The 18,636-nt window shown below is 30.3% G+C and overlaps 1 protein-coding gene and 1 pseudogene across 1 annotated transcript; both read right to left on the reverse strand.

The window, feature by feature from the left end:
- Positions 1 to 8,403: 8,403 nt before the first annotated feature.
- Positions 8,404 to 9,615, reverse strand: LOC118049886 (hevamine-A-like; annotated as a pseudogene).
- An 804-nt stretch (positions 9,616 to 10,419) lies between these two features.
- On the reverse strand, positions 10,420 to 18,060 carry LOC118049885 (E3 ubiquitin-protein ligase PRT1). The gene is made up of 7 exons (XM_035060044.1): positions 17,816 to 18,060; positions 17,539 to 17,567; positions 17,253 to 17,432; positions 15,832 to 16,206; positions 15,517 to 15,717; positions 13,798 to 13,919; positions 10,420 to 11,209 (listed from the first exon to the last, which is right to left on the reverse strand). Exons 1-7 carry the CDS (start codon positions 18,043 to 18,045, stop codon positions 10,835 to 10,837), a joined length of 1,512 nt encoding a protein of 503 aa, XP_034915935.1. The 5' UTR covers positions 18,046 to 18,060; the 3' UTR covers positions 10,420 to 10,834.
- Positions 18,061 to 18,636: the final 576 nt, after the last annotated feature.

Raw genomic sequence — 18,636 nt, forward strand, 5'->3', positions numbered from 1 at the left:
AATTTCTAGATACATAGGAAGTTTATTTTATAAAAAATAAATGGCAGTAATGCCAGTAAATCACGCAAATTAAAAGGTGACATGTGAATTTCAGAAATATTAGAAGGTTGTTTGGGTATGAAAATATAATTTATTTTTTTAATCTATTATCCTGGTTCAATCAAAGCTTTACCAGACCTAACTTTAGTTAGATTACAATCATCATATATAAAAGTGTTTGGAAAATGTTGTTGTACTCATATTTTTTAAAAATTTAATTTTTGTTATTTTTTTATTTTTAATATTTTGATACGCTGATTTTAAAAATATTTTTTAAAATAAAAACAATATTATTTTGATGCATTTCAACATAAAAAAATACTTTGAAAAAACAACTACAATTAGACTTTCAAACAAAATAACATTTTATGTAAAACAATTAATGGATGATGGGTAAAAAAACTTAGACCATACAAAATCACTTGATTAGATTGGGTAAAAATGTGTTTCAACTAGCTTTTAAGCCAAAATATTGTGTTATAAGAAGTGTAAAGAGTATTGTTTATTTTTTTATATAAATCACCAGCCATGATCGATCAATTAATTTTTTATATAGTTTTTATTTGTCGTTTTTAGATAACATCAAGGAGGATTATTTTAAAAATAATTACTTTTAAGATTCTAATAAAATACAAGAAACACGTTAAAATAATAAAGGATTTTTTAGTATGTGGAGTAAATAATAAATAATAATGAATAATGAATAATCTTCATCTTAGTTTATCGGAATGCTCAAAAAGTCTTTGAGGAAGAAACAACGTCACGGTTGGAGCTTCATATGCTCCCCCAGCCCCTTTTTACCCCGATTTTAAGGCTTTTTAGTACAGATTTTTAATAATAATATAATAATAATAATAATAATTTGATGCACGGTTGTCGATGCCAATTGCATCATCATCATCATCAACCTCAATTAATTCCAAGAACAGCAGTCGTACTGCCACATTTCTATGGGAATCTTTTCTTCCCGCCAAAACACTTTTTCGCGCTTCTTCTCCGCGCCGCTAGTTACCGCAGAGGCGTTCACCGTCCGATGAGTTCCACTGCGATGGTTACAATTCCTAACCCGGAAATTGATCGCCTCTAAGCGTGTGATTAATATTATAGCAGTTTTTGTAATTTTTAAAAATAGATTTAAAAAAAAATATATTAATCAGAGTTTTGAAAAATATGAGATTGGTTTAAACTGTTATGAAATAAATTTTTAAAAGGCAGGATAAATAAAAAGCAAATCATTCATTAATGAAAAAAAACTTATTTTAGCTTTTATAAAATTAATGTTTGAATCGCAATTACATGTATAGCTCGGCACAAAAAACATAAACTATTTAGTTGATGAAGTGGTTTTTTTCTTTGAAACAGTATGTCTTGCGGCTTAATTGTGCTTTTCATCTATTTTGTTTTTTTTTTTAATTAATTTTTTAATGTTTTTAAATTGTTTTGAAATGATAGTAACAAAAATAAATTTTTAAAAATTAAAAAAAATATTATTTTAATGTATTTTCAAAACAAAAAAATACTTTAAAAAAAAAACTACTACTATAATATCAGACACCACCTTTATGGCCGAGCAAAAAATAGAAGCTATCACGACATTAAACTATCTGTAAAATCAAAGTTATGAGTTGAGTGAATTGACTTGCCCGTACCATAATTAAGACATCTAATTCAAGAGTTGACTAAATCTAAGGTCCATATCATAAGTTGGACAATTTAATCATTGAATTAGCAAGTGAACTTAATTTATAATTTTTTAAGAGAACTCGCAAACAAGATTGCATTAGTAAAAAAAAAATCTGTTCAAAGTAAAATCTAACCTGGGTTTAGCTTTTATATCATCATATCAAGTATAAAGCTAAAACATGTGGGGTTTCATTATAACCATTTTGATTTTGCTTAGAAATATATTTAAGTAGAGAAAAAAAAATTATTCGAATTAATTTTGTGATTTGAGTCATTTATAGGTTTATTGGTTTCTAAATTGGTTTTTACATGTTATATGACCATTTTTAAGTGTTTTTAGCCCTTTTTTAGACATAATAATAATAAAAAAAAACCTAGTTAATTTCATGACTCGGATTGTAAGTTTAACAAATTATGCCATAATATTTAGTCTATTGTTTTTTTTTTTTGTTTAACACACTTTTAGTATCTTAATTTTTAAAAAATACAATCCCACCCTTTATTATCGATTATCTGTTTTTATAATCAACTTGAAATTTAAAAAAAAAAATTGCTTAACTTTTTGTTATCAACGATTTGCTTTTGTTATCTCAGTCTCATGTTTCAGTTATGTGTTTTTTTCCCTTAATTTAACTGGAAAAATATCACATTCACTTTATTATCATGTTAATCTATTAAATGAAAAAAAATCCATGGAATAATAAAATTATTGAATCCGATAGTGTGCATGACTTACATCAAGAGTCTGGTTGGTTGATTCAAGTTCACTTGGTTTTTTTTTATAAATCAATTTTACCATTCAAGCATTAAATTAATTCAAGATTGAGATTTCCTATACTATCTTTTTTTTTTTAAAAGATTATACCCGCAACTTTTACATGTAAACCATGAAATGACCTACATTGATTTAATGTGTTTTATTCTTGATGTTATATAAAAATATCAACTAATATGTAGCTAATTTTAAATTCATTGATATAATGTTTTTATTTTTTTTTAAAAAAATGTTATAAATACCTAGATTTTTTTTCACATGGTCATTCTTTTTTCATGTAGCGCGGGCCAATGAATTTTGATATCAATGAATTTCATTTCACAAGGTTAATTTGACCTAGTTGTGTTTTTTATTCTCCTTATCTAACCACAACAATAATTATGGCTTCAGATTGATTATGATTTTTTGTGATGTTTTCTTGGGTTTTTGGTGGTCATGAGTAGGTTTATTGTGGTGTTTTGGGATAAAAGTAATTTTTAAATAAAAAAAATTTAAACCCTAATTTTCTAGCAAACTATGAAAAATAGGTAATGTATTGTCTGCTGTCTTTTATTTTTTTTTAAAGGTCACCCATTTAAGAAATTAAAAAAAAAAAAGAGGCCATGGTGTGTTGGTTGTGCTGCTTTTTTTTTTTTTTAATACCCAAGCCCACGCGGTCGAGCTCCATTTTTTTTCTCTATTTAATATTTGGTTTAAAAGAATTGATAAAATAAATTATTGAACCCAATTGAATCTATTATTATTTTTTTTGTTTTTATTTAATGCTTTTTTTCTCCCTCAGTTTTAAAAAAGATATAAAATTTCACATTTTGTTATAATAATCTATTTAAAATTTTTTTGGCTCAAATCTAAAAAAATGCAATTTCAATTGTTGTTATCAATGACTTACCTTTGCTATCTTGGCCCCATGTGTCTATTCATGATTTTTTTACTTGTAAAACAATATATCATTTAACATACACACAAAATCATGCACTTTGTAGTCATGTAATTAAATAAAAAATAATACTTGGAATAAAAAAATTATTGAATCCAATGACATGTGAATAACTTTCATCACATATGTTGTTTGGCTAACTCGAGTTCATTTTTTTTTAATTAAATATTATTTTTTCATTGATTTTATTTTTTAATACTGAGATAATTCAAGATGAAGTTTTTTTTTTGTTTTTTTCAATATTATTTCTGTAAATATCATAGGTCAACTTAAATTAACCATGATAAATCAAATATTTTTACATCTTTATATTAAATTGAAATATCATTAAATTCATAGACGATTTTTCTTTCTTTTTTTTTTAAAAAAAAACATTATCCATTTCTAAATAATTTTTTACTCAATTTTTTTTTTTAATACAACTCCACAAGTCGATGGTCTAGCTAGCCCACAAGATCATAGGATAAATTATGTTTTTTTTCTCATCATCGTAGTACCATAGTTTGGTGAGCACCTTTTGACTATTTGGAGTGAGAAAATAATTAAAACATTTCTCTTTCTTCTTCATCTTTTTTTTTTTCCCAAAAAAATGTATCCGGAAGGAATCTTTTCTTCCCGCCAAAACTCTCCTTTTCGTATTTTAATTTCCACGCGACAGAGGTGTAGCCAGACACATGTTCACCGTCCGATGAGCTCTACCGTGATATTAATGATTTTGTTTTTAGAAAAAACAATTATGGTTTGATTTTTTTTTTTTAAAAGGTGAATCTAGATTAATTTTTTTTATATTGGCTTTGTTTTTTGTGATATAAAAACTCTTTTGAAAAAAAAATCATTTTTTTTTTATTTTTTTTTACTTTAAATTAATATTTTTTTTATGTTTTTAGATCATTTTTAATGCGTTGATGTTAAAAATAAAAATATATTATCTTGATATATTTCTGAGTGAAAAATATTTTGAAAAAAACCGCAGCTACACTTTCAAACAGACAAACTTCCCATTTTAAAATTTAATACATGATCCATAATTTTTGAAGAGGTAGTTATGTTCTTTTCACAAATAATTGATAAATATGAGTGTAATTAATGTGTAATTGCCATTGTCATTGATTCTTAATCTTAAAATAAAACTTACTTTTTAAGCCTTCATTCATCAATTCAATAATTCATGTGTGTTTTTAGAGTTTTTTTCTAACATATTTTCATAACATTTAACATTGCTTGGATTTGAATTATTATAAAAAAAGTATTAATTGTTTACTTAACTTATACATGAAACTAATCCATATTAATTGTGCCCATTTATCTTAGCTTTCCAAACTATCTTTTAGTAAAAAAAAATAAAACAAGTTTGGAAGCATAAAAAATAGATTAAAAGGCCAAGACAAAGAGGATTAGGTTTTAATTTATCAATCTAAATATTGACAGTATTTGAGAGTGTAGTTGTAGTTGTTTTTTAAAGTGTTTTTCACTCGAGAATGCATAAAAATAATATATTTTTTTCAAAAAATTATTTTTAATATCAACACATTAAAACAATAAAAAAATCAATCATAATCACTCTCTCGATGAAGAATACAAGGAGGTCTTGAGTTTGTTTTTTAAATATTACCAGTTCGAGTTTCATAAATTTTAGAGCTATTAGAAGTTTATCTGATTATTAATTTTAGAATCTTGCAAAGAGGATTAGGTTTTAATTTATCAATCTAAATATTGATAGTATTTGAGAACGTAGTTGTAGTTGTTTTTTAAAGTGTTTCTCACTCGAGAATGCATAAAAATAATATATATTTTTTTTAAAAAATTATTTTTAATATTCAACACATTAAAACAATAAAAAAATCAATCATAATCACTCTCTCGACGAAGAATACAAGGAGGTCTTGAGTTTGTTTTTTAAATATTATCAGTTCGAGTTTTATAAATTTCAGAGCTATTAGAAGTTTATCTGATTATTAATTTTAGAATCTTGCAAAGAGGATTAGGTTTTAATTTATCAATCTAAATATCGACAGTATTTGAGAAGTGTAGTTGTAGTTGTTTTTTAAAGTGTTTCTCACTCGAGAATGCATAAAAATAATATATTTTTAAAAAATTATTTTTTAATATCAACACGTTAAAACAATACAAAAATCAATCATAATCACTCTCTCGATGAAGAATACAAGGAGGTCTTGAGTTTGTTTTTTAAATATTATCAGTTCGAGTTTTATAAATTTCAGAGCTATTAGAAGTTTAACTAATTATTAATTTTAGGAATTCTTGAAGGATTAATCGTTATATAAGCTCATTTTGAATGATAATGGAAAAAAAAAAAAAAAGAAAAAAAAAGAAAGAACGGAGGGAGGCAGGAAAAGAAGAGGGGAAATGCCTACAACTGTGGGCACAGAGCACAGCACCCCATGAAGCTGTAGGTAAGTAACATTGGATTCCCATCGTTGTCATTTTTCCAAACTTTTCAAACTCTCAAGGGAATCTCAAGAAAACCCTAACCCTAGGGCTAGGGATACCCTACTCTAAAACCCACCTCCAAATTACCACACACACACACACACACACACACACACACACACACACACACACACACAAAAAGAGTACTATATAACGTAATATAGTAATATTTTTTTTCTGGCACAATAAATACATAGCAGCACAGTACCATAGCAGTAGTTTACAGTTACACAAATCTCACTGCCTGCTCCCCTTCTTTTTAGTTTTTTTTTTTATAAAAAAAAACCACCCATTTAGAGAATTTTTAGTAAATTATAATTTTTTTTATATTTAAAAGTGTGTTTTTTTTATATAATTTTAGATAGTTTTTATATTATAATATTAAAATAAATTTAAAAAAATAAAAAAATAAAAAAAATAACTGTCCTACTATAATTCCAAACAATATTTATCACAGCTCATAAAATATTTAAAAAGTTACATTACAACATAAAAAAATATATGTAAAACTTGCAATATTAAAATATCGCAACCTTCATAAATATTGAATAATATTTGGTAATTTGTTTTTATATTTTCAATAGGTTACGTCATAAAAAACAGTATAATTTGTTGAATTCTTTGTTGTTTTTAAGGTTAAATTATTAGAAAGTGACCTTAAAAAATCATACAAATTACGCTCTCGAGAAGAACAACTTTATTATTTTCTAGAATATTTTCTACGTTGTTCTAGTCGAAAAAAAGAATTTACTGGCAAGTGAATTTTTTATATATAAAAAAACTATTTTTTTTAAACCTGGGAGTTAATTTCCCGAGGGCCATGAAGAGCCGTACATATGGCCAACGTGTGAAAAACTTTACCAATTAAGGCTCTGCTCTTTGGTCTCTACTCCCAACAAATCTGCCACTCATGTGTGTATGGAAAGTCATTGAAATTATATTTTTTTTAAAAAATATATTATTTTTGTTTAAATTATATATTTTTATATTTTTAAATCGTTTTAATATATTAAAAAAATTAAAAATAAAAAAATATTATTTTAAAAATATTTTTAAACAAAAAAAACATTTTAAATGATAACAGTTACCACACACAAACACCCTCAACCTTTCGAATAAAGAATTGCTAAAGGGCATCCTATATAGTTCTATTTATGAATATTCTAAGCTCTATCTCCAACGTAAATGCATGCAAATTCTTTCAAAAATATTTGGATGTGAAAGTTTTATTTACTAAAAATATCTTAAATGTTACTTGTAAAATTAATATAATTCTTATACTGTACATGTAAAAGATAAAAATATTGAATTGTTACTTGTTAACATTTTAAAAATCGTTTTTCACAATTTTTTTTTAATTTTTTTCCTCATAAATTTTCTATATAATTCTTTTATTGTATAATTCTATGAGATTAAATTTTAAATTATATAAGAAAGAAAAAATTAAAAGACAGAGAATTATAATTTTAAACGGAGAAAATATATGACCGACTTCAAAGTATTGACTCAAAAATTTATTTTGTTTATATTTTAGTTTATGGAGTTGAGAAAGAGCAAAAGAACTCATCGAAAAAACAATGAATGAAAAAAAAAGTTATCTGACCAAGTTTAGCCATCAAACATGAGATTTTTGTGTTAATGGATTTTTTTTTTGAAAGGAGTTCAATAAGGATGATTTCATATCCAAACATGGTGGGAAAAATAGATCAATTCATTTGAATTATTTTGATGAAATTGATTTTTATTTTTTAAAATGATTTCAAGGTGTTTTGAGATTGTTAAGTGATTTTTTGAGGTTTATAAGGGGTTTTTAAAGTGTTTTTGGGTAAAAACTAATTGAATTTTAGATTTTTGGATCTAGAAAACAAATTTTAATTTTGGTAACCAAGACGCGAGCATGGGTGCGCCTAGTTTTTTCACCAAGGCTGGGTATTTGGGTTTAGTTCATTGACACCTAGTCTTTTTTTTTTTTTAGCGTTTTTTATTAATTGTTTTTATTTAAATATCGATTCTTTTATATTTTGTTTAGTTGCATGACACTTTGAAAGTATAGTTTGATTTGTATTGAATTTATTTTTATATTTTATATGAATTAATTGTATTTGTATTGGAGTTTTTTTTATAAAAATAAAAATAATTTTTTATTAGCAATAATATTTAGTTGCTAACATAAAATGAATAAGAGTGTTGAAAATAAAAAGGATAATCATTGTAAGTGCAACTACTTTTAATTTCTACCATGAAAATTAAATTTCTTATTGTTAATAATTTTTATTTATTTATCGGTTCATATATTTCTTAGTATAATTATTTTTTCTCACATTAGAAATTGAATTGAAGTCATGATTGCAACATAAATAAAGTATTTTTGTTTATGAATTAAAAAAAATCACCATCTTTTAAAATGCATCTATAACATTAACTTATTTATTTTTTATATTAAGAATTAACTTGGAATTCTATATTGGACGTGAAGTGGGTGATAAAAGCAGGCAGGACCTATTTTTAATGACCCGTCTAGAGGCCATAGGAGCTGCAATTGTTTTCTCTTGAATGAGATGGCTGGGTGACGGTGCCATCACTATCATATGTCCTGACTGGTTTGTTTGCTGAGTTTCCATTTCTTAAAAGAAAGATAGAATAAAATCCGAGAAGGGAAAAGAGATCAGACAAAATACGAGTCGGCAACATGTAACAAAAACATAAAATCTGCATATACATGAGGCAATTTATGCAGATATATAGCTGGTATTAGACATATATGCGAAGAGATCAACTTTTGTTTTTTCAGACGCAGCTCTTAATCGATTTGCTATAGCCAGTTTGATCATCATAGTGCTTGGACCACAGCAGAACACCACCATATTTTGCAGAGCCCTTGATTGCTGGAAGCACTTTGAAGTAAGGTCAGCTACAGGGACGAAGCCACTTCCAGCTGCACCAGGAGCAGCAGGTAATCCCGGGAAGATTTTTTGAGCTGGGATGCTTGAAATCCATTGATTCCATGCATCTTCAAGATCGGGAATATCACCGGAGAGTTGGCAAGGAGGGTTGTTGTAGAATTGAACCCAGACGTAGTCAAAGAGACCTGTCAGGATATGGGCACTGAGGAGCTGCAGTTAGGTGCACCTTTTAACCTTGCTTGCTATAAGCTGACAGGAACCTGGCAAGATCGTCGCAGTGCTGGTTTGTTCCTCCTTCAATATCGAAGTCAATTCCATCAAGAACAGCGGGGCCGAGTGGGCGAGATGAAGAATGTCCTCCCAAGAAGTTATTCCGGTCGCCACTTGCTTTGCATCCTCCTTTGAGGTGAGGTAGAAGCTCCCAGCTCCTCCTCCAATGGAGAGCATCACCTTGATGCCTTTGGCTTGACATGATTTTATGTCGGGGCTTAATTTTGTGCAGCCATTGCTTTATGGATCGCAATGACCGGCGAGATTAATCATCGGATTCTGACCATTTCCAAAAGTCGGGAGGAACGCTAGGATTACATAGTCGTAGTTTCCGGTGGCACAAGTCTCCGCCAAGGTTCCCTTATTGCCGTTCTGACCCCAGCAAACCGCTATTCCACCAGCTTCGGAACCCACAACCAGTACAAGAATTGCAAGAAGAGCAAGAGAGATTGAGAGCTTGAAAGCCATTTTAACCAAAGTCTATCAGAGCTGGCTCTCTCCCACGTTTGTACACAACTATGATTTTCTTGTGTCTAGCGATGATGCTTCAAACATGCTTTTTTTTTAGTGAAAGATAGCCCACTAATGGAAAGTTACAATCTTATTGTGTTAACGATTTCGTGGCTGATGGTTCCCTTCGTGAGACCTCCTTTTTATTTTATCTGAATTATTATATATTTTTTTTTTAATTATTATATCAGCATATTAAAATATTTAAAAACATAAAAAATATTAATTTAAAATAAAAAAATATAATTTTTTTTTAATTTTTTTTAAAATACTTTTAAAATACAAAAAAAACAAAAATATTTAATGAATTTGCTCTAATGAATCAAATCTTAATTACTAGTGGATATTTTACAATATCAACAGGAAATCAATAAAATCCCAACATCAAAGTAATCAAGACTGCTAAATGAATGTCTGGTGAAAAACAAATATTATTTAATTGATTAATTTTTTAAAAGTAGAATATGATTTTACTAGCTTCCACCTAAAAAAAATATGTATAGTAATTATTTTTGATGAAAAAATTGTTAATTTTATTTAAAATACAAAAACAATTTTTTAAATCTTTACTATAAAAAAACCAGTGATGCATATAAGGGTACCTATCAAATTACATTAAAATCAGAGGCTGGAAAAAAAAACCCTATTAATTTTCCTTTTTTATGTTTAATTTTTTTTTTTTTTAAATTTGGTTAACACAGGTTGTCGATTTTATAACCATGCTCCTGAGACAAAATATATCTGAAAAAATACACATTTAAGGAAAAATCACCTTGCATAAAAGCAAAGCCCACCTACTTTCTCTAGGGGCAGGGTTTTAGAGCCCCTTGGCACATGATTCTCATTTTCGATTCACAGAAACAACAGACAGCACTGCTTATATAAATTTATTATACAAAAGAGCAGCAATGTACAGTGTGTTTATCAAGGAAAGCAAATAGATGCGAGCACTGCTGATTCATAACTCTTTACACAAGTAGAAGATTTTTACACTATGATACATTATATACAACCGCAAATGGCAGTTAAAATTGGGAGATGGTTCTGATATAAAGTGAATTATCACAAGTGCAGTGAGAACAAAACCCCATCAGATCTTTGTGATTCGCAAGGAAATAGACCTAGAAATGCATTGCACCGAGCAATGGGAGCTTTTTTCCTCTCCTTTCTTTTATTTTCTCTCGCTTTTGAGGGGGTTTGATCTGAGGCGACTAATACATAGATAATCCCACCGAATCACGCAAAGTATGCTCAAGGTAAAACATTTTACCTGGTTGTTTGGGTCTCGTTTTCATCCTCTGCACTATCAGGGTTGGTCGCAGCACTAGCCGAACTGTTCCTGCTAATGTCTTGAGCATCGCTGGACAAAATGGGAGCAGGGGATTCATTTTCAGAAATTCCTGAAGCATCATCGTGGTTGGCAAAAGCAGAAGCACTATCCAACTGTCCTGTCACCAACCTCAACATTATATTATGAATAATATTTGGCTTTACAAGCTCAAACTTGTGTTCCGAGGTATGCTGCTGATTGAACCGTCCAGGTCGCTTGGAGCAAGTATTGTAGCAGTCTCCACAAAGATCAAAACCTATTTCCTCGACACAATCTTTGCACTTGTATCTATCTCCAACTATTGGAAATACCTGGACAGCATAGATTTCATTAATTATTACTGAGTTTCAAAGTTCAAATCAAACTGTTTAAAAATTCATATACCCCACCTTCAACTTGTTTTCAATTTTCAACAGGCAAAACCAATATCTGAAGTGTCACGTCCTCAAAAGATCTCAAATTGTAACTAAATTTCAAACAAATAATCAAGGGACACAACTCGACACCTAGAGGCACTTGAAGGTTTGGACTAGAAAGAAACAGAGACAATCTTGCAAAGAGAAGAGGGGAGGGAACACCCAATTATTGGTCAGAGTGTCCTAGCCTTTAATCAAATTGTTTGATTTGATTTAGTCCAACCGTTAGTTTTCATAGGGCTCTGTCCATGAGGATTCAGAATTTCCACACGTGTCACATCTTGTCATTATTAAAAATAAGAAGATTGTTAATAAAAGAGTTTGAATAATAATAATAGGAAAAACTAAACTACCATCAATTCTTCCACGTCTTGTTAGCTTTTGAGCAAAATTCTACAGTAACGATCCAAATTCATCCAATATTTTCACACCTTTCAAGACCAAAATAAAAATCCTTCAAAAAGAAAAAGAAAAGAACAGAACAAACAAACCAAGTTGCATAGAGAAGATCGATATAGAGGAAGAGCATGCTTGCAAACTCTTCAAAAATTGAAACATTGAAACCAAAAAGGAATATTCAGAGCTTAGGGTTCGTTTGTGTTGTAGAAAAATGGAAAACATTTTCTTGAAAAATAACTATATAATAAGTAATTTCCTTTCTTAATTTTTTAATGATGATAAAAAGATGAGAAAAATTGACATGTTTGTGGTAAAGATAATGGTGGTGGTGATAGTTATGAACATAATATTTGTGATACTAATAATATGAATGGTGCCACTGGTGGTTTTAGTGATGATGATAATGAGTAATAAAATGATGGTTACTATAATAATGATAACGTGGTGACATCAATGATGGTGGTGGTGGTTGTTACGGTAGTAGAGGGCTATGGTGGTAACATACTAGTAATAAGATGATGGTGGTGATGCTGGGGTTATGAAGGAACAATAATAAAATGTGGTGGTTGTGACAAGGGGTGGGGGTGGTGAATATCATGAGTTAATAGTACTGAGAAAAGTCCGTCCTTCCTAAGGTTAAAATATTTTCCTCCAAATTAGTGCTTTTCAGGGATTGACTAGAAAATATTTTTCATATGTTTGTTTCACACTGAAAAAATGGAGGAAAAAATTCTCCTACAAAATATTTTCTGAACTTGGAAAATTTTCTGCAAAACAAACAGATTTTTAATAATACCGGATGTATTGAGCGAGAGAGATGTTGAGAAATAAAGAGATTTGCAGAGGATGCTGATGAATAAGGCAAGCACACAAGAACCCTAATCACAGAAACACTAAACCCACTTCAAAGCAAAGTGATTGTGAAATTACACTTTGCTCAAGAATAGGGACTAAACTTGGCACAACCTAACATGAATAGAACAAAAAAAATAAATCAGAAACATTTCCTAATTCTACTCAGAGATAGCCTAGTCTCGAATTCTCAAACCCCCATTCCAAATCCCTTTTACCATCAGAAACCTACCAAAGAACACCACTAAATCTTCGATGGTGGATGAAGTAACAGAAACTTTTGAAAGCAGTGGTAGCTAGAGTTGCTGGTGGCAGCATTTTTGTCTCAAGCTAGGGCGGTTATTATTGATGATACATGGTGGAAGTTGTTGTTGTCTAACGGTGCGGCGGAGGTTGTTGGCTGGTGGCTGGTAACATGGTAGAGGTTGCTGATGGTGTGGTGGTGGTCAGTGGTAATTGGCGGATAAGTAACTGTTTCTTGTACTGGATTTTGGCTAGTGGTAACTAGCATAGCACAGGTATGTGACTTGGTTGATTGAGGAGAAATAGAAAATAAGGATAGAAAGCTTTTTGCAGATGGGTTGCATTAGGGAGCGATACAAGGAAGGAGAGACGAGTGGAAAAATAATAATAAAAAATAATTTTTATGGGTCCACTATTACGTATGCGACTGCAAGTATTTTTGTTTTTTTTGGATGGAAATCTTGATTGATTTACAGTGGAATAAATTAAACCAAACAATTTATTCAGGGACTGCAGGCTCAAAATCTTTTGTTTGCGGGTTAATGACACTTTCAACCAATAGTTCAGGAGGGTTCCATACAATCTCACCCACTATACTAATATTAACTTCACGAAACAAAGAGGTTTAGCATATAGTTCACATCAAGTGATATGAATCAGGGTGCGAGAATGAAAGAACTGCAAAGACATGCCAATCCTGCCAATATTATCTGACATCCAACATACACACAACTTGTATCACTATCATGTACTGGTTCAGAATGTGCAGCACCACCTTTTCCACATTTCAAACAAAAGAAAATGGTAGGCAAGCATCACATCAATGTCTAAACCAAATGTCAACATGGGTAACATGATATTCTACTTATTGCAAAGACACAATTCAACCAAAAATAATGAAATAACCAAGTTGTGAGACATAATGATTTGTCATAATAGTGAAGAGAAGAAATCAATCCAAAGGGAAGGAATAAAGGACTAGAAATTACCCCACAAGAATCGCAACCAAATCCAACATGAACCTTCGAGGGAGGGTCAGCCCGCCATGATAAATTCTCTCTTGTGGTCACTAAGGATGATTGGAAACTCTTTTCACTAGCCTTGGTAGAACCTGGAAGTAGATGGTTTAATGGTAACTAATGGTATCTCAAACTATAAAAAGACATTTGAAATGCAAGAAATATTGCAAACGATGTCTTTATCATAGTATTGGTCGAGCTGGATTTTTATTTTTTTTAAAAGTATAAAAAGACATTTGATGTTTTATAAGAAAAAAAAGAGCAACTCAGATGTTATTTAACAGAAAAATGGGAGGAAATGGTGTAAGGGTCATAGAAGAAAACATGTTATAGTTTAGGGGTTCAAATAAAATAATAATTTAGGAGTCAATCAAAACTACCTGAAGTTTAAGGTGTTAGTACAGATTAGCCTTATATTTTAGATAGAAATCTAAAACAAAAGAAATAAGGCCAAACACCTTCCCACGAAGGTACATTATCTAAAGGGAATGCACTGTCCCACCCTCCCAATGTTGTCAATACTGTTGTGGATTTGTTATTGGTTGGAAATTTTTCTATACCTGACATCTCAGCGTTTTGTTCCATGGTCCTAATGGAAAAAACAATATTGAAAGTTGTCTTCTAGGAGAAACAAATTAAATCCCAAACACCCAAAGTTAAATTTCCAAAAAACAAAATCTCGAACATCAAAGAATAAATTAGAAGATTAAAATCATTACTAAATACTAAATGTCTGAAAGAAAATTAACTTAAAAACTAAATTAGTCCAATAGAAACGAAGAGATAATATCTCAAAATAAAATAAAAAAATAATACACGGAGAATATTAAATCATGTCATTTACACAGGAGTAAATTATAAATGAGTCTACAGTCTTGCAAAATTAATTGAATAGTTCCCCTAGTTTCAAAACTAATTGACCAGTCCCTATGTTTTTAAATCTATTTGTAACCCAATCCTTTTCGCCCGCTTCATTTTTTTTTTCAATTTTTTTTAAGAACTAGAAAAAAAGATTTATAAAAAAGAAATAGATAATACAAAATGATGAGAAAAAAAATTATCTGGAACAAATTTTTTTTTAAAATGGTCAAAGCTTGACAAAGGGTGAATTAATTATTTTTCAAAACTAGGACTATTTAATTCAATTTATGAAAACTAAAAGGTCTAATTTATAATTTACATTTCAGATCAAAGTAATGATCTTTATCTTGTGGTGATTCCCAAGGAAATTAGGGATTGGTTGTTTTAACTGAGAAAATCCCAAAAATTAGGGATTGTTAGAAAATTAGAGGTTTGGTGTTTTAACTTGAAAAAGTCCAAAACGTCCATGCAAAAATGTTGAGTGAAATGGTACTAACCAGTATAGCTAGGCTGGCATCTAACCAAGAAATCCAAGATGGATGAGATTTAAATTGAGATGGTAGTGGCCGGCCAGAAAGAAACAACACTGCTCCCTTCCTGTTTATGCACTTTTCTTGAACTGGTGACTTCATCATTGATTTTCCTTCACTTGATTAGGTTTAAATAAAAAATGTACGCGGCTTCCCTACATGAATTTTAACAACCTAACTAGTCGAACAATGAGACATCTAATCCAAATATGAACAGAAGATAAGGGCATATTATCAGAGTTGTAAATTGAGCAGTTAGCATGGTTGGAGAAGGAAGGGATCAAGCAGTGAGACATACAAGTGATTGGGTGCTGAAACTTAACAGGCACTTGTTTGGCCTGAACAGCTTCTTTTCTCATGGCATATTCTGTTGGGAAGTATTCCTCTAGAAAATGATCAAACTCCAAACACACTTTTGGAAAACCCCTTGGATGCAGACTCTGACAAACTTGGCATGTAAGCATCTCATTCACTGGACCAATGCAAGTTTCACAATACACTGAAACAATTTAAGAGAAAAAAAGGATCAGTCATGAAAAAACTTTCCAGGTGGATAGGCAATGGTATAGCCTACTATCAGTTGTCCGTCTAAAGTTGAAGTGAAAAAGGATACCATGGCCACAATTAAGAACCACTGGATGAAAAAGAAGCTGTTTGCATGTGCTGCATTGTACATCAGCAATTGAAACCTGCTTGCAATTTCTGTTTGACTTATCTTCAGGCAAATTGCTTTCTTCAACACTGCCAGGTTTGATCATGCAGCAATTTTCATCACGAACTTTGTTTGGAATAGACATAGTGGGAGCTTGAATCATGGAAACAGACTTAACAGACTCTATTTGTTGTGTACTTGCACAAAATTCCCCATTCCTGAAGAAGCAACTGTCTAGTGCATGCTTTCGATCCCTTGGATGATGATGTTGTAGATCACTGTTGCATTCTTTATAGCCAAATTGTGGTGAGAACAAGCCCGTTTCCATCTCCTCCTCTGAAAAAACATGAAAAGTAAGAAATGTAAAAAAAATAGAATTTACGAACACTACATGATTAAAATGGACATTTTAATACCATTAGTAAAATAACCTAACTACCACTATGCACCTGATAGCTTTGCAGGCCAGAGTATGATAATAAGACTAGATTCAAAACAAGCCTAACAAAACTTCTGAACATTAAATGCATTATCAGTTAAGTGATACATAATGTGGGTGGTGATTGCATGCACCTATATTCTAAACAGTTAAAAAGCAAGGAAAGGAAAAGAAATCTTGAATCTTTATAAAATAGCACAAAAATTCATTGATTAATGACAAAAAAAAAAGAAGCTTTGGCGTTCTGTCATTCTGTGTGTGGGAGAAGATGGTTCTCATATCACTGAAGATATTTACCTATAGTTTAATTAAAATGATTTAAGCAAGGTTACAAGCAAATCAATATAATGGTTTCACCCAAGTGTCTTTCTGGAGTATTTTTCACTGGAAAAGTGTATCATTTCTGCCAAACTAAATTCTCAAAATAAAAAAATAAACAAAAAGAAAAAAATTGACCATCCTATTTCTCATATTAGTCCAAAATCACTTCTCAGGTTCTGCTTAAAAACGCTGCCCCTTTGGACGACGATTAAGAACAAGTGCCCATTTAACAAGAAGTATTAAAAAAACTGCACAAATGAATCCTATGCTTCAGACAAAAACAAATCTCAGGTAATTTCATGAATTACTGTTCAATAGCACTTTAACTATACCAGCCAATTAACAAAGCTGGCATCTTCAACACATGTCATTGTTCTTCAATAGATTTAGTTTTAGCATGGAATTGCTCCAGACTCCTTCCATGACATTTGTAAAATGTACAATCACAAGGCAAAAATCTAACAAATATCAGACCTTGATCTCGTCAGGGTAATAATAAAGCGCGAGAGGAGCAGGAGTCTTTCTCAGCTCGTGTTTCTACATTCCATTATCACACTTAGCAATTTAAAAAGTTTGCAGGTGAAAAAAAAAAAAAGCACTCCAAAAACAAGGAGATGCTGACCTAGAGTTTGCTCTTCCCTCCTCGTATACACAATAGGATACAACTTGAAGAGCAAGAAGTGCAGCATCTGACAAATGGTTGGAAAGTGATTATATGGATGCCTGCAAATTGGACAATTAGACTCCCTCAGACCACTCATAGATTTGTGAACACACCAGAAACAGGAAATGTGGCCGCAAGCTGCAATGAAACAATAAAATAAATAAATAAATAAAAACAGAGAATTAGATCATATTTTAATAATCAAAATAATAACATATTTGCTAAAAAAAAATTAATGCCTTACAGAGCACAATGGGTTTGTATAGAAGATCCCTGAGACCAAACCAATAGTAAATTAGAATTAGTTCTTAATCACTCTATAAACAAACAACTAACACTAACAATAGCTGAAGAAATTCTTGAATACTTGCCATATATTCAGCAAGAAAATTTTGTTTTAAAAGGATTGAAAACGGCTAATAGATAAATTATTATTATCCATGTGTACAGCGAAGAACTCATGACAGTATCAGTAAGCACATATTATACAAAACCAGATCCAAGAGAGAGAGAGAGCTTACAGGCAAACGGAACAACGAAAGGAAACGGAGAATTCCTCCTCAAGATCAGCATCGACGAGGAAATGATGATCTTTTCCGGTCACTGCGAAATTCATGACGGCGTCGTCAGTCACTTTACCTCCTCCCATTTCTTTCGGTTTGGGATCTACTACACGCACCAGCCGAGGACAAAGATATTCGGGGTGGCTATGTGCTGTATTGCCCGAATGGATGGATGGATGGTTGGCCATGGCTTGGCTACGTGGCTTTTACATTACAATACACACATGCATTAATTGTTTTTTTTTTACTTTACCCATTTTGAACTCCGTGGTTGGTCGATCCACCTGCAACTATCCCTTCATTAGCATGTAATATTAGATAAAGTTGAATTAAATATACAATTGTCTGCTATGGGTTAAATAAATAAAAAAACTGAACATAAAAAACTTAGGCACTGCTATCATTTTCCATTTATAAGTAAAATTTTAACAATTAATTTAAAAATCTAATTAATTAACTCAATAAATTTTATGCTACTTAGAGATTAATTAATAATATTTTATTAATTATTCTTTGAGATCTATTTTTTTTAAAAATAAATATATATAAATACAAAAAAATCATAAATAAAGATAAACTTGTTACTTTTAATGATTTTTGTTTATACATATTTTTATTTAAAGTTAATTATATTAAATAATTAATAAAATATCACAAATTATTTTATATATACCATAAAATTTTCCGGTTAATCTTCGCTTTGTCGTTGATAGGATCAAAAGCTTTTTTAATGTAAAAATATGAATGTGCATGAGTCCCAATATATTTTTGACATGAAT

The sequence above is a fragment of the Populus alba genome, chromosome 2 (assembly GCF_005239225.2).
Source record: "Populus alba chromosome 2, ASM523922v2, whole genome shotgun sequence".
Taxonomy (NCBI): Eukaryota; Viridiplantae; Streptophyta; class Magnoliopsida; order Malpighiales; family Salicaceae; genus Populus; species Populus alba.

Bases quoted from the DNA above. Each gene is read 5' to 3' on its own strand.
- LOC118049885 (XM_035060044.1), bottom strand. From the start codon at position 18,045: ATGGCCAACCATCCATCCATCCATTCGGGCAATACAGCACATAGCCAC. The intron at 17,568-17,815 runs GTAAGCTCTCTC...GTTTGGTCTCAG, and splicing joins TTTCGTTGTTCCGTTTGCCT to GGATCTTCTATACAAACCCA. The intron at 16,207-17,252 runs GTCAGCATCTCC...ATGTTTTTTCAG, and splicing joins GAGGGAAGAGCAAACTCTAG to AGGAGGAGATGGAAACGGGC.